The 16,517-nt window shown below is 45.1% G+C and overlaps 1 protein-coding gene across 3 annotated transcripts in view; it reads right to left on the bottom strand.

Moving 5' to 3' along the window:
- LOC106567493 (rho GTPase-activating protein 26) overlaps positions 1–16,517 on the bottom strand; it is a 118,210-nt gene that overhangs the window by 15,939 nt on the left and 85,754 nt on the right. For all 3 annotated transcript variants that reach the window (XM_045693395.2, XM_014136787.3, XM_014136786.3), the window contains exons 17-20: positions 9,034–9,139; positions 6,813–6,972; positions 5,967–6,114; positions 5,464–5,710 (exon numbers count right to left, since the gene is read on the bottom strand). In XM_045693395.2, coding sequence (XP_045549351.1) covers positions 5,464–5,710; positions 5,967–6,114; positions 6,813–6,972; positions 9,034–9,139 — 661 coding nt within the window. The remainder of the gene's footprint in view (positions 1–5,463; positions 5,711–5,966; positions 6,115–6,812; positions 6,973–9,033; positions 9,140–16,517) is intronic.

Here is a 16,517-nt window from a genome sequence, read left to right on the forward strand (position 1 = left end):
ATTATGTACTAAAGAACAGCTGTTGAAGATCGCTGAACACTACCAGGTTGAAATTAGTGATAAACATCTAAAAAAATTCTGTTAAGTTGATATTGAAGGCCAATCTGATGGAGAGTGGTATACTCGTAGTTAACGCTGAGGCAGCCTCTGCCGAGGACTCCCCCCTCCCCCAGCTGTCTCCCCGTTTCGCTACAATGGCCGATCCGTCTGTTAGCCATAGTAGTCTTTCTTTTGAACAGCAGAAAAAAACTGCTTATGTTACAGCTAGAGCATGATCGTGCTAAGCTAGAAGAGCATGATCGTGCTAAGTATGAAAATGAATTGGAATTTAAACAGGATTTGGAGCGTTAAAATCAAGCTGCAACAAGAGCGGCTGGAATTGGTTAGGGATGGAAAGCTCTCGGGGGAGAGTTTGCTTAGGGAAGGTGACCCTGATTTACCTGGGGGTCGCTCCTCTCTCGGTCGTACCCCGGACACATTTGATATTGTTGGAAACATATATCTGTTGCCAAAATTTAATGAGAAGGACCCAGATAATTATTTTGTTGTTGTTTGAGTGTGTTGCTGACACTAGGAGTTGGCCTGATTCTGATCGCACTTTAATGTTGCAGTGTGTGTTGACTGGTAAAGTGCAGGAAGCATATTCAGCTCTTGATGTAGCCGACAGCATCAGCTATGCTAAGGTTAAAATGGCTGTGTTACAGATTTACAAATTGGTTCCTGAGGCTTACCACCAACAATTTAAAACTTTAAAAAGGGCTGATAAACAGACTCATGTTGAGTTTAATCGCTGGTGTTCTGCCTCTGCAGTTAAGACTTTCCAGGGGCTGTGTGATCTGATTATCCTAGAGCCATTTAAGGACACAATCCCTGATCGAATAGTGACGTATATTAACGAACGAAAAGTGATGACTGTCTCTGAAGCTGCGGTTTTGGCGGACAAGTATGTTTTGACTCACAAAAGTGTCTTTGCAGAGCCACGTATTCGGAGTGAGTGGGAGCGTTCGGAGAGATTTTGTTTTTGCCCACCGAGACACTCTGGTTCACGGGCAGAGCTTCATTCATCTAGGGTTGAGCCTGGCTCCCGTGGTAAAGCTGGCTTCTGTCAAGAGTGTCACTACTGTCAGGGTTCAGGTCATTGGAAAAACTAAGGTCCTGTTCTCAGGGCTAAGGGTAAATGTAGTATTTGCACTGTCCCACATCCGTTCTCTCCTTTCACTCCGTCTCATGCCCAGGTACATGTGAAAGTCCCAATTGACCCAGATTATTTACCTTTCATTACAGATGGTTTTGTGTCTCTGTTAGGAAGTAACAACCCAGTGCCAGTGAAGATCCTGAGGGACACAGGTGCCTCCGAGTCGTTTGTGTTAGAGTCTTTTTTACCCTTCTCTGATGAAACTGATTCGGGAACAGTGTTTAAATTAGGGGAATTGGGTTGAACACTGTCAATTCCCTTGCATAAACTGATGTTGGATTCTGAACTGGTGAAAGGCAAGGTTGTTGTAGGGGTGCGTCCATCATTGCCTGTTGAGGGTATCAACGTTATCCTTGGGAATAACTTGGCTGGAGAGCGTGTTTGGCCTGTTGTGTCTCCACCTCCAGTGGTTTCCGCTAAGCCGTCATTTGTAAGGATTCCCGATGAGAGCACGCAGAGTGTTCTCTGCGCGAGCGATGCCGCCTTCCATGAGCTGTGGCGACCTGGTCACTGCGCCGGCTAACAATAATGTTCTAAAGAAATCTGTCACTACTTTCCCTGTTATCCCGTTATCAGTGCTCCGCTCCGATCTAATCAAGGAGCATTTGGCTGACCCCAGATTATAATCGTTGCGTGACCAAATTGTGCTTGCCGAACAGTTGGGAGATGGTGCCCATGGCTATTTTCTCCAGGATGATGTCCTGATGAGAAAATAGGTGCCTCATAGTAGTTGTTTTGTGGGGGAGGCTATTAGTCAGGTTGTTGTACCAGTTAACTTTCATGAGTTGGTGTTGAGAACTTCCCACGATGATGTTGCTGGACATCTGGGCATGAGGAATACCTACAATTGCATATTGATACATTTCTTTCGGCCTAGGTTAAAGAGTGATGTTTCTGCGTTCATCAAAACCTGTCAATTAACGGGTAAACCTAATCAAGCTATTAAGCCGGTACTGCGGTTTCCTATTCCCGTAGTCAGCCAGCCTTTTGAGTATCTGATTGTTCACTGTGTTGCCCATCTCGCTCTAAGAATGGTAGTAGTTAACTGTTCACTGTGACGTGTCGGACCACTAGGTTTCCTGCTGCCTATCCTCTCCGGGCTATCACGGCTAAATCCGTGCTAAAAGATTTGACTCAGTTTATCTTGCTGTTTGGAATCCTTAAGGTTATTCAGAGTGACCGAGGTTCTAATTTCACCTCTAATCTGTTTGGTCAGGTTCTCCAACAGCACCATATTAAACACAATTTGGCTAGCGCCTATCATGTGCAGAGTCAAGGAGCGCTGGAACGTTTCCATCAAAAACTTAAGTCTTTGTTGAGAGCTTATTGTACAGAGATGGATAAGGATTGGGAGGAGGGGTTGCCATGGTTACTGTTAGCCGCCAGGGAGGTTTCACAGGAGAGCACAGGTTTCAGTCCAAACGACCTAGTGTTCAGACATAGTGTGTCTGGGCTTCTAGCAGTGCTCCAGGATGGTTGGAAGTCTCCCAAGCCACCTCAGTCCCTGTTATCTTTTGTGTGTGATTTCCGGTGATGCCTGATTTCCGGTCACGCCGGTGAGATGGCCAAAGAGAAGCTGTCATCTTCACAGGGGAGGATGAAAGGAATATTTGATCAGCGAGCTGAGTCTCGTCACTTTAGTCCAGATGACCAGGTTCTTGCTCTGCTGCCAATTGTTGGTTCTCTTTTTCAAGGTCCATATACGGTTGTGCGCCAGTGTACTCAGCAAAACTATCTAGTTGCCACTCTGAGAATGGAGGAAAGCGCACCAACTGTGCCATGTAAATCTACTAAAACCCTATTATGCACGTTCCTCTGGGGCCGAACAGTGAGAGTCCGCAGAGGACGTTAAACCGGTTCTTTTGGCCGGTACTGATACATCGCTGGGTTCTTCTGTTTGTCATGCTGTGTCCGTGCATGTTGAGGAGGAAGTCCCTGGTCCCGACGATTGCGTACCACAGAGTAGATTGACAAATTCAGAGTCACTGGATGTTTTGGATAGCCTTCTCAGTCCAGTCATGTACTTTGAGAGCTGTCATGGTATTGGCTTGAGGGGGAATATACATGGCTGTGACGATAACCGAAGAAAATTCTCTAGGGAGGTAATGCGGTCGGCACTTCATTGTAAGGTATTCTAGATTGGGTGAACAAAAGGACTTACCACAATCACACCATGAGTAGCTAATCATGAAACATACACCTCCACCTTTCTTCTTCCCGGAGAGAACTTTATTCCTATCCACACGATGTATGGACGGAGACAGTATATCCGGAGTGAGCTATGATCCGTGACACAGAGTATGCTACAGTCCCTGATGTCTCTCTGGAAGGAGATCCTCGACCTGAGCTTGTCTACTTTATTGTCCAGGGACTGAACATTAGCGAGTAATATACTCAGAAGCGGTGGATGGTGTGCACGCCTCCTGAGTTGGACTAAAAGTCCACTCCGAATACGCCGGCAGCATCTTGGAGCAGCCTCTGGCATAAGTTCAATCTCCTTGGAAGGTACAAACAAAGGATCCAACTCAGGAAAGTCGTATTCCTGGTCGAAATGCTGGTAAGTTACCGCCTCTATGATATTCAAAAGTTCTTTCCAGCTATATTTAATAATGCAAAGAAAGTTCTGGGCTAATAACATGAGAAATATACTTTTTTTTAAATACTGCAAAATTTGCTTAGGAGCCTGAAACAAGGTGGCCATGTCAATCGGTGCCATCTAGCTCCTCCTCAGATTTACATGAGCACAAGTTACATCAAGAAGGGATCATAGCTTTCACCTGAATTCAAGGAAAGAACCGGTGTCCTTAATGTTTTGTACACTCAGTGTCTATCTGGGGAAGAGTGTAAAACAATTTCTAGAGTGTGGAAAGATTCCAAGAGCACAATGGTCGCCATCATTGGGAAATGAAAAAAATATGGAACTACACAGACTCTGCCTAGAGCTGGCCATCTGACCAAACTGAGTAACCGGGAAAGAAGGACCTTGGTCAGGGAAGTGACCAAGAACCCAATGACCACTCTGTCAGAACTGCAGAGTTCCTTAGCTGGCATTGGCGAAACCTGCCAGAAGGACAACAGTCTCTACAGCACTTCACTAATCTGGGTGACCAGATGGAAGCCACATGACATCCGTTAGTGGCTCAAAATGTATTTCTTATTCAATCTGCCGTGTCCACCTCCTATTCTGAGCAAGGGAGAGTGAGACTTGTGGTCAGACTCGCTCAGGTGAATCACACTTTTTTAAATGCTGATTTGAATGTCATTGACGAAACAGAAAAGTGTCAAAGAATCTTTTCACAAACATCCTTTCTGAATTTAAAAGTAATCCTAGAAGTAATCATCTACTTTTTCAAAAGTATCTGTAATATGGTTACAATATTTTAGCCTGTAACGTAATGGATTACAATTCCAGTATTTTTAATTATCAGAGAGGACGCACACGTGCCGTGGGTGGGTACCTGTAGTATGTGTAGGTTGAATGTGCCAGAGGCTGCCTTTATGAACACATATCACATCTCCCAGTGAGCAATATTACTTTTGTCTACCCTTGGGAGATTTCACAAGACAAGATCAAATTCCATCAAACATGTCTTCTATCATCACTTGAATTGGTATTATGTCAGACTGTTAAACAGCCATCACTAGCACAGAGCGGCTGCTGCCTACATACAGACTTGAAATCATTGGCCACTTTAATAAATGGAACACTAGTCACTTTAATAATGCCACTTTAATAACGTTTACATATCTTGCATTACTCATCTCATATGTATATACTGTATTCTATACTATTTATTGCATCTTATCCTATGCCGCTCTGACATTGCTCATCCATATATTTATATTTATATATTCTTATTCCATTCCTTACTTAGCTTTGTGTGTATTAGGTACTTGTTGTGGAACTGTTAGATATTACTTGTTAGATATTGCTGCACTGTCGAAACTAGAAGCACAAGCATTTCGCTACACTCGCAATAACATCTGCTAACCATGTGTATGTGACCAAAAAAATGTTGTTTTGATGTCAACGCAGAGAATCCCCCTTGTCTGGTGAGGAGAAGGAGAAAGAAAGAAAGAAAGAAAGAAAGAAAGAAAGAAAGAAAGAAAGAAAGAAAGAAAGAAAGAAAGCTGAAGAAAGAAAGAAAGAAAGCTGAAGAAAGAAAGAGAGAGGAGGGGGGAAGAAAGAGAGCTTGTGTGTGTGTGTGTGTGTCTGTGTGAGCGTGCGCATGTGTGTTTGTGCATCGTGCTTATGCATGTGTACTCACAGTGAGTTAGGGCGGCTCTGTGAGTTCTGCCTGGCCATCAGGCCCCCGTCCTGATCTCCGTCAGTGCTGGTCAGGCTGTTGCGTTGGGTACAGCTGTGGCCGTGGCTGCCGCTGCTGTTATGGTTGACCGCTGCTGTGGAGGAAGAGCGGGTGGCTGATGGGTTGTTGTGGGGGGCATTGGCCTGGGCCGGCTGAAGCTGCTGGGGCTCTGGAGTAGAGTTCACTACCACGCTGTTCCTCTTCTCCACTACGTAACAGCAAGAAGAAGATGTACACTGAGTATACAAAACGTGAGTGGCTGAGGAGGATATTTAAGATTGGCGATCAATGTGTCAGCCGCTAAAGTAAATGCTGTCAATAGATGTTTTTCCGCTAATAAAGTCATTTCTTATAAGGAGGACGAACAAATCTCAGGCAATGTGGATGTCTCCTGTCCCGACTGACACTTTGAACATCGAAGAAGGGTGTGTGTGGTAAAGAGACTGTGTTGTGCTCCTGCCTACCTTTCTGGGTGTGTGTGGGTGTGTGGAAGAGGGTGAGGGGTCTCTCGCTGCAGGATGGGGCCTTGCTCTCTGTGCTTTTCCTCCGAGGCTGCAGGTTGAGCTGTAGGTTGGCCGGGCCACCTCCCGGAACTGGCATATCCTTGAATATCTGCACACACAGGACTGGCAAATTCAACCTACACATACACAGAATACCCGTACCCACCCATGGCTAATATAATTACTCACACAACTAACTATACATTAGTTCACACTACTATAAATAGTTTGACAGTCCTATAGTAGGGCCTTTGTGAGAAGAGAGGAGACTAGAATGAGCAGTTATACATAGTGTAATACTTTCCATTTCACTCCCACAATGGTTTCAGTTTTTCAGAGATGTTATCAGCAAGAAATACTGTTGATGCTTATGTTCCCAACACTGTCTTGCAGTCTACATTCCTCTGACAACATTGCTCCCGTTCCATTCAGATAATCAAATCAAAACTCTGGGGCTGATGAATCTCAGATCAATCACTGCTCATGTAAAAGTGGGTCATTAGTTTTCACCGGTATGCTTAGTGAGAAATACTCCTCCACCCTGGCTAACCAGATTATAGTTGTGATTTTTCTCACCCTTCCTCCCTTCCTCACGTGTGCCCTTTTTCAGAATGTGCTTGACTTACAAACAACTTTAGGTACTGGGTATTGGACAGAGGTTGAACAGTTGCCCAACACACCATTGTGTATGTCCAGGGAAAGAGAAATGTGGTAAGCGGTGAGTGATAGGGGCTGGGATTTAGAGACTAGCGCTGTCAACCATAACTGGGTGTTGGACTGTGTTGAACAACTGACTGTCTGACTCACCCTCTCATGGTTCTCGATGAGGATCTCTACCACAATGTTCTGGAACTTGATGTCCATGATGGCGGCCACAGTCTCCTCCTGGGGCCTCAGCAGAGTGGGGCCGAACACCACGCCCAGGTTGGCCACAGTCATCAGGTTCTGCTGGTGGTGACTGGCCACACTGGGGGAGGGAGGGAAGAGCAGGGAGGGAGGGGAAAGAAAGGAGAAAGATGAAGAGGTGTGTTTGTGTGTGTGTGAGAGAGAGAGAAAGAGAGAGAGAGAGACACAGAGAGAGACAGACAGAGAGAGACAGAGAGAGACAGAGAGAGAGAGAGAGAGAACGAGATAGGGAGACAAAGAGAACGAGACAGAGAGAGAAGGAGAGGGAGAGAGAGAGAGAGATGCCCAAGGCATGTTTTTGCATATGATTTTGGGCCCAGAGGTCCTCCCATTCTGGGATCAGGTTTTAATGTCTTTATCCACCATTGTTGCTAAAAAAATACCCTTTTCACCAACAACAATCAATGACGATTCTTCCATGGAACTTACCGGTAGCGAAAAACCAATATGGCTAGCCGGACTTACAGCAGCCAAAAAGATGGTTGTGTTGTGTTGGCAAGAGCCTTACTCTCTGTCAAAGGGCGCTTTCATTTATGGACCCAGCTAACATGGGACTTTCTGTGCCCCATATGCATGGTGCTAAAGAGACAAATGTTGATATCTTCAGTAAATGGGGTCCTGTGTGGGAATGGGTGGGTGCTCAGTTTTTTGTCTGTGTTACCATAAATGTAATTAAATACAATAAATTGATCATCCCAACAACAACAACATCTCGCTAGTGTGCAATAAAAGGAATCGAGTGCCATTTAAGACACAAAATAAGTGATTCTTATTAGAATCTAAGTCTTTCAGCGAGCTGGCTTATTTGGCTCTGTTTAGCTAAAAGAGATGTTAATGTGGCTTCCAAACGGCTCTTTATTCAGTAGCGCTTAAAATATACCTAAAACCATGTTATGTCCGATTGTGACATGCAAGTTCAAATACCTTTTTACCTGACCAAATTACTAGATGGCCTGCAAAACAAATACGTATGCACTGTAAAAATGTGTGGACCAGAAAAGGGCTCTCTCCTCACTATATATTGTTCCTTCAGTGAGGAATTGCAATCTTTAGTGAATGTTTTTATAACTCATTTGCAGATAATTGTTGTTTGGAGCTCAAAAAGCGGTAGTTAAAGTATGCAAATTAGGGAGACAAATGAACGGCTCTTTCAAAGACGCGATTTGGTACCCGACAATCACAAAAAATAGCCGTTCAAAAAGAGCCGTTCGTTAGCGAACGACCCATCACTATCACTGATGTGTTCTTTAATTGCAACACATATCACTAATGCCAGTTGCCAGTTGGCCAAAAACACTGCTGCATCATAGTGCACATGCCAACAAAGTCAAGCCCTTCTTTTAGCTAAGTTTCGAACACTTCAACACTGTTATTATCCAACATCTGCCCATTTCGATCTATAGAAACACTGAAATGTACGATTTCTGGACTTACCATCTCATATGTAACAGCACATGAAATGCAAATAGATATTTAAATAGACATGGTGTATGCAAGTGAAATCTAACCCATGTAGACCAGTTTGGGATTATCCATAATCCTATCTCAGCATGCTGGACAACAACAAAAGAGGGTAAGAGTTTTAGGTCTGCAGCCTGCCTTTGACAGTAACCTACCGTCACCCTGACATAATCCTAATGCTGGAGGATCACTTGAGACAGACAGATGGCTCCACTGCCTCAATTGGACAACAATACCCAAAAGGATAGAATGAGGCCACGACCAAACTAATGCTGTGTGTAAGGGGGGAACACAGGGGAAAGCTAGGAGCCATTAATGCTTACTGCTGTCAACAATACAGTGCAGAGTTCATAACCAAGCCAATCCTCTTATAGGCGTGGTCATGGTCATGGCCGGACCCTTTTACGGTGTTACAAATCCCCCTGACTGTACAGCGCTGATGACCACGACTACAACTGAGTCCCAAATTGCCCCTTATTCCCTATTGAGTGCACAACTTTTGACCAGGCCCCATATGGCTCTGGTGAAAGGTAGTGCACTGTATAGGGAAAAGGGTGCCATTTGGGACTCAGTTGTAGTCGTGGTCATCAGCGCAGTACGGTCAGGGGGATTTGTAACACAGTAAAAGGGTCCGTGGACCCCGGGCCTAAAGTTAACCTACTTTGCCAAGTGTTTGGTAAGCAGGTCCAGCATCTGGCGGTTTTTCTCTGGGAGCCGGTGGATGATGCTGTGGATCTCTGTGATCCTCGCCTCCTGATTGTCCAGTTCTACAGAGAGAGAGGGGGGGAGAGATGGAGGGGGAGAGATGGAGAGAGAGAGATAGAGGAGGGGAGAGGTAGAAAAGAGATGGAGGGGGAGAGAGTGCGAGAGAGAGAGAGAGAGAGAGAGAGAGAGAGAGAGATGGAGGGGAGGGGAGGGATGGAGGGGGAGAGATGGAGAGAGAGAGAGATAGAGGAGGGGAGAGGTAGAAAAGAGATGGAGGGGGGACAGAGTGTGTGAGAGAGAGAGAGAGATGGAGGGGAGGGAAGAGATGGAGCGGAGGGGGAGAGATGAAGGTGAGGTTAGTAAGGACACTGGCTTCCGGTAATCCTCTGTCTAAATAACAGTGACAACTTCATGTATAACACTCTTTTCGCCATTATCATAACATTGGCGCTGTTGCATTTACCAGAAGCCTGGTGAAAATAATACTATAATACCCTGCCCTTTGTTCAATTCACCTTTAACTGCCCACACGGCCAATATACTATACTGCTGCTTACCACAAGAGCTTATCATACTACAGATTTGATCAAAGCACTTATTCCTTGGAGACTGAGTTAAACATACTATCGGTTACAACCTGCACGTAGCTTCTGAATGCAGTCAGCATTATCATTATCCTCCATTAACCTGAGAGCGGTTTGCCTCAGAACACCTTCACTACTGAACCCTACAGTACCTCTGTTCTAGTCTCGTGATACCAGAACAGTCAACACTGAACAACAGCTGGAGTTGAGGCTACCTCTCCCTCTCTCTTCTAGTGTCTTCTGGACTGGGACAGGGCTGCCCAACCGGGTTCAAATAGAATAGAATCAAATCGAATTGGTTACCTTCCAAATAACTTGAGCATATAGTTATATACCATTGGTTCAATTGTGCCAGCCAGGCAAACACAATGAAAAGCAGCTGATGTTCGAAACACAGATACATTTGAAATAAGACAAATGCCATTTGAACCCAGGACTGCAGGTCAGTGCACAAACGGGTCACTGGGCAGGTCTGTGTGTCTGCAGGTCAGTGCACTGTGCTGTCTCCTGGGCTCTGAATCAGTGTGGTCCAGCCAGCTAGGTTCCAGCCAGAGAGCCAGCCAGGCCTCGGGGAGCAGACAGCTGATGGATGGCCCTCATCAGTCACCACAGAGCCAGTTGACAGAGCGTTCACAGGGGAAGACACTACATCATACCCCCACTGTCATCTCCCCACCGCAATCGACTCCCAGTGTCTTCGCATACACACATACCTGCGCGCGTACACACACTCACAGTTTTTTATTGAACATTTAAATAGGCAAGTCAGTTAAGAACAAATTCTTATTTACAATGACGGCCTACCAAAAGGCAAAAGGCATCCTGCGGGGACAGGGGCCTGGGATAAAAAATAAAATAAAAAATACAATATAAATATAGGACAAAACACACATCACAACAAGAGAGACAACACAACACTACATAAAGAGAGACCTAAGACAACATCATAGCAAGGCAGCAACACATGACAACAAAGCATGGTAACAACACAACATAACAACAACACGGTAGCAACACAACATGGTAGCAGCACAAAACATGGTACAAACATTATTGGGCACAGTCAACAGAACAAAGGGCAAGAAGGTAGAGACAACAATACATAACACAAAGCAGCCACAACTGTCAGTAAGAGTGTCCATGATTGAGTCTTTGAACGAAAAGAGATAAAGCTGTCCAGTTTGAGTGTTTGTTGCAGCTCGTTCCAGTCGCTAGCTGCAGTGAACTGAAAAGATGAGTGACCCAGGGATGTGTGTGCTTTGTGGACCTTTAACAGAATATGACTGGCAGAACGGGTGTTGTATGTGGAGGATGAGGGCTGCAGTAGATATCTCAGAGAGGGGGGAGTGAGGCTTAAGAGGGTTTTATAAATAAGCATCAACCAGTGGGTCTTGAGACGGGTATACAGAGATTACCAGTTTGCAGAGGAGTATAGAGTGCAGTGATGTGTCCTATAAGGAGCATTGGTGGCAAATCTGATGGCTGAATGGTAAAGAACATCTAGCCGCTCGAGAGCACCCTTACCTGCCGATCTATAAATTATGTCTCTGTAATCTAGGATGGGTAGGATGGTCATCTGAATCAGGGTTAGTTTGGCAGCTGGGGTGAAAGAGGAGCGATTACGATAGAGGAAACCAAGTCTAGATGTATCTTTAGCCTGCAGCTTTGATATGTGCTGAGAGAAGGACAGTGCACCGTCTATCCATACTCCCAAGTACTTGTATGACTTGACTACCTCAAGCTCTAAACCCTCAGAGGTAGTAATAACACCTGTGGAGGGGCATTATTTTTACCAAACCGCATGACCTTTGTTTTGGAGGTGTTCAGAACAAGGTTAAGGGTAGAGAAATCTTGTTGGACACTAAGAAAGCTTTGTTGTAAAGCATTTAACACAAAATCCGGCGAGGGGCCAGCTGAGTATAAGACTGTTTCATCTGCATATAAATGGATGAGAAAGCTTCCTACTGCCTGAGCTATGTTGTTGATGTAATTTGAGAAGAGCGTGGGGCCTGGGATTGGACCCTTGGGGTACTTCCTTGGTGACAGGACACCTGTTTTTTTTCCTGTTTCCGGTCACAACTTGCAGACTTGTTTACGTGCTGCTTTGCGTTTTGTTGCCGATCTTACTTTGCTACCTGACTACTTCACGGTTTTTACTTTTTAATTACCGTTTATATTTTTAGTTTTTCCCTCACTCAACTTTTTTCATTCAACTTTTTCACCCCGGAGGTTCTATCTGGACATGGTTCGTCAGGACTTCAAACAGCCGAAGCTAAGTAACATTAACATGATGCCTTCTAATTGCAGTCGTTGTACTTATAATATACAGGAGAACGATCGCCTTACGGCGAGGATAGCTGTGCTGCAAGCCCAGCTTCAGCCGCAATCGTTAGGCAAGGGCAATTTCAGTGTAGGAAAGGATGAAACAGCGTCTGTGCCACCAGTAAGTTCAGATAGTAACATTAGTATAAACCCCCTCGCACGGTCCCCGCAGCCGGACAGCTTTCTCATGGCTTCTGGAGGGAAACGCTGTAGGAATGCTCAACCGGTGTCGCTTATTCAGCCGACAGAAACTTTCAACCGGTACTCCCCATTAAGCGAGTCGGAGTCAGAGGCTGAGACTTCTCTGGTCTCTGCTCCTCCCGTTGTGGGGTCTGAGACGCCGAAGCCTCTCACCATTAGCTCTGACAAATTGAAAACCCTAGTCATTGGCGACTCCATTACCCGCAGTATTAGACTAAAAACGAATCATCCAGCGATCATACACTGTTTACCAGGGTGCAGACCTACCAGCGTAAAGGCTAATCTGAAGATGGTGCTGGCTAAGGCTAAAACTGGCGAGTGTAGAGAGTATAGAGATATTGTTATCCACGTCGGCACCAACGATGTTAGGATGAAACAGTCAGAGGTCACCAAGCGCAACATAGCTTCAGCGTGTAAATCAGCTAGAAAGATGTGTCGGCATCGATTAATTGTCTCTGGCCCCCTCCCAGTTAGGGGGAGTGATGAGCTCTACAGCAGAGTCTTACAACTCAATCGCTGGTTGAAAACTGTTTTCTGCCCCTCCCAAAAGATAGAATTTGTAGATAATTGGCCCTCTTTCTGGGACTCACCCACAAACAGGACCAAGCCTGGCCTGTTGAGGAGTGACGGACTCCATCCTAGCTGGCGGGGTGCTCTCATCTTATCTACGAACATAGACAGGGCTCTAACTCCGCTAGCTCCACAATGAAATAGGGTGCAGGCCAGGCAGCAGGCTGTTAGCCAGCCTGCCAGCTTAGTGGAGTCTGCCACTAGCACAGTCAGTGTAGTCAGCTCAGCTATCCCCATTGAGACCGTGTCCGTGCCTCGATCTAGGTTGAGCAAAATTAAAGATGGCGGTGTTCGCTTTAGCAATCTCACTAGTATAAAGACCTCCTCCATCCCTGCCATTATTGAAAGAGATTGTGATACCTCACATCTCAAAATAGGGCTACTTAATGTTAGATCCCTCACTTCCAAGGCAGTTATAGTCAATGAACTAATCACTGATCATAATCTTGATGTGATTGGCCTGACTGAAACATGGCTTAAGCCTGATGAATTTACTGTGTTAAATGAGGCCTCACCCCCTGGTTACACTAGTGACCATATCCCCCGCGCATCCCGCAAAGGCGGAGGTGTTGCTAACATTTATGATAGCAAATTTAAATTTACCAACAAAAAAAACAACAATGACGTTTTCGTCTTTTGAGCTTCTAGTCATGAAATCTATGCAGCCTACTCAATCACTTTTTATAGCTACTGTTTACAGGCCTCCTGGGCCATATGCAGCATTCCTCACTGAGTTCCCTGAATTCCTATCAGACCTTGTAGTCATCACAGATAATATTCAAATTTTTGGTGACTTTAATATTCACATGGAAAAGTTCACAGACCCACTCCAAAAGGCTTTCGGAGCCATCATCGACTCAGTGGGTTTTGTCCAACATGTCTCTGGACCTACTCACTGCCACAGTCATACTCTGGACCTAGTTTTGTCCCATGGAATAAATGTTGTGGATCTTAATGTTTTTCCTCATAACCCTGGACTATCGGACCACCATTTTATTACATTCGCAATCACAACAAATAATCTGCTCAGACCCCAACCAAGAAGCATTAAAAGTCGTGCTATAAATTCTCAGACAACCCAAAGATTCCTTGATGCCCTTCCAGACTCCCTCTGCCTACCCAAGGACGTCAGAGGACAAAAATCAGTTAACCACCTAACCGAGTAACTCAATTTAACCTTGCGCAATACCATAGATGCAGTTGCACCCCTAAAAACTAAAAACATTTGTCATAAGAAACTAGCTCCCTGGTATACAGAAAAAACACGAGCTCTGAAGCAAGCTTCCAGAACATTGGAACGGAAATGGCGCCACACCAAACTGGAAGTCTTCCGACTGGCTTGGAAAGACAGTACCGTGCAGTATCGAAGAGCCCTCACTGCTGCTCGATCATCCTATTTTTCAAACTTAATTGAGGAAAATAAGAACAATCCGAAATGTATTTTTGATACTGTCGCAAAGTTAACTAAAAAGCAGCATTCCCCAAGAGAGGATGGCTCTCACTTCAGCAGTGATGAATTCATGAACTTCTTTGAGGAAAAGATCATGATCATTAGAAAGCAAATTACGGACTCCTCTTTAAATCTGCGTTTTCCTCCAAAGCTCCGTTGTCCTGCGTCTGCACAACCCTGCCAGGACCTAGGATCAAGGGAGACACTAAAGTGCTTTAGTACTATATCTCTTGACACAATGATGAAAATAATCATGGCCTCTAAACCTTCAAGCTGCATACTGGATCCTATTCCAACTAAACTACTGAAAGAGCTGCTTTCTGTGCTTGGCCCTCAAATGTTGAACATAATAAACGGCTATCTATCCACCGGATGTGTACCAAACTCACTAAAAGTGGCAGTAATAAAGCCTCTCTTGAAAAAGCCAAATCTTGACCTCGAAGACCTTAGAAAGGCAGGGTAGGATGGATATAGGTCTGTAGCAATTTGGGTCAAGAGTGTCACCTCCTTTGAAGAGGGGGATGACAGCAGCTGCTTTCCAATCTATGGGAATCTCAGACGACACGAAAGAGAGGTTGAACAGGCTAGTAATAGGGGTTGCAATAATTTCGGCAGATAATTTTAGAAAGAAAGGGTCCAGATTGTCAAGCCCAGCTGATTTGTAGGGGTCCAGATTTTGCAGCTCTTTCAGAACATCAGCTGAATGGATTTGGGAGAAGGAGAAATGGGGGAGGCTTGGGCGAGTAGCTGTGGGGGGTGCAGTGCTGTTGAATGCAGTAGGGGTAGTTAGGTGGAAAGCATGGCCAGCCGTAGAAAAATGCTTATTGAAATTCTCAATTACAGTGGGCTTATCTGAGTTTCCTATCCTCAGTGCAGTGGGCAGTTGGGAGGAGGTGTTCTTATTCTCCATGGACTTTACAGTGTCCCAGAACTTTTTAGAGTTTGAGTTGCAGGAAGCAAATTTCTGTTTGAAAAAGCTAGCCTTGGCGTTTCTAACTGCCTGTGTGTATTGGTTTCTAACTTCTCTGAAAAGTTGCATATCGCGGGGGCAGTTCGATGCTAATGCAGAACGCCACAGGATATTTTTGTGTTGGTTAAGGGCAGTCAGGTCTGGGGAGAACCAAGGGCTATATCTGTTCCTGGTTCTACATTTCTTGAAAGGGGCATGCTTATTTAAGATGGTGAGGAAGGCATTTTTTTTAAATAACCAGGCATCCTCTACTGACGGGATGAGGTCAATATCTTTCCAGGATACCAGGGCCAGGTCGATTAGAAAGGCTTGCTCCTTCGAAATGTTTCAGGGAGCGTTTGACAGTGATGAGTGGAGGTCGTTTGACCTTTGAACCATTACGGGTGCAGGCAATGAGGCAGTGATCGCTGAGATCTTGGTTGAAAACAGCAGAGGTGTATTTAGAGGGCACGTTGGTTAGGATGATATCTATGAGGGTGCCAGTGTTTGCGGCTTTGGGGTTGTACCTGGTGGGTTCATTAATAATTTGTGTGAGATTGAGGGCATCAAGCTTGGATTGTAGGATGGCTGGGGTGTTAAGCATGTCCCAGTTTAGGTCACCTAGTAGCATGAGCTCTGAAGATAGATGGGGGGCAATCAGTTCACATATGGTGTCCAGAGCACAGCAAGGGGCCGAGGGGGGTCTATAGCAGGCGGCGACGGTAAGAGACTTGTTTTTGGAGAGGTGGATTTTTAAAAGTAGAAGTTCAAATTGTTTGGGTACAGACCTGGATAGCAGGACAGAGCTCTGCAGGCTATCTCTGCAGTAGATTGCAACACAGCCCCCTTTGGTCGTTCTATCTTGTCTGAAAACGTTGTAGTTAGGGATGAAGATTTCAGAGTTTTTGGTGGACTTCCTAAGCCAAGATTCAGACACAGCTAGGACATCCGGGTTGGCAGAGTGTGCTAAAGCAGTGAATAAAACAAACTTAGGGAGGAGGCTTCTAATGTTAACATGCATGAAACCAAGGCTATTACGGTTACAGAAGTCATCAAAAGAGAGTGCCTGGGGAGTAGGAGTGGAGCCAGGCACTGCAGGGCCTGGATTCACCTCTACATCCCCAGAGGAGCAGAGAAGAATGAGTATAAGGGTACGGCTAAAAGCTATAAGAATTGGTCGTCTGTGACATCCAGAATAGAGAGAAAAAGGAGCAGGTTTCTGGGGGCGATAAAATAGCTTCAAGGTATAATGTACAGACAAAGTTATGGTGGGATGTGAATACAGAGGAGGTAAACCTAGACATTTAGTGATGATGAGAGAGATATTGTCTCTAGAAACATCATTGAAACCAGAAGATGTCATA

The sequence above is a fragment of the Salmo salar genome, chromosome 13 (genome assembly GCF_965601325.2).
Source record: "Salmo salar chromosome 13, fSalSal1, whole genome shotgun sequence".
In the NCBI taxonomy this organism is placed as follows: domain Eukaryota; kingdom Metazoa; phylum Chordata; class Actinopteri; order Salmoniformes; family Salmonidae; genus Salmo; species Salmo salar.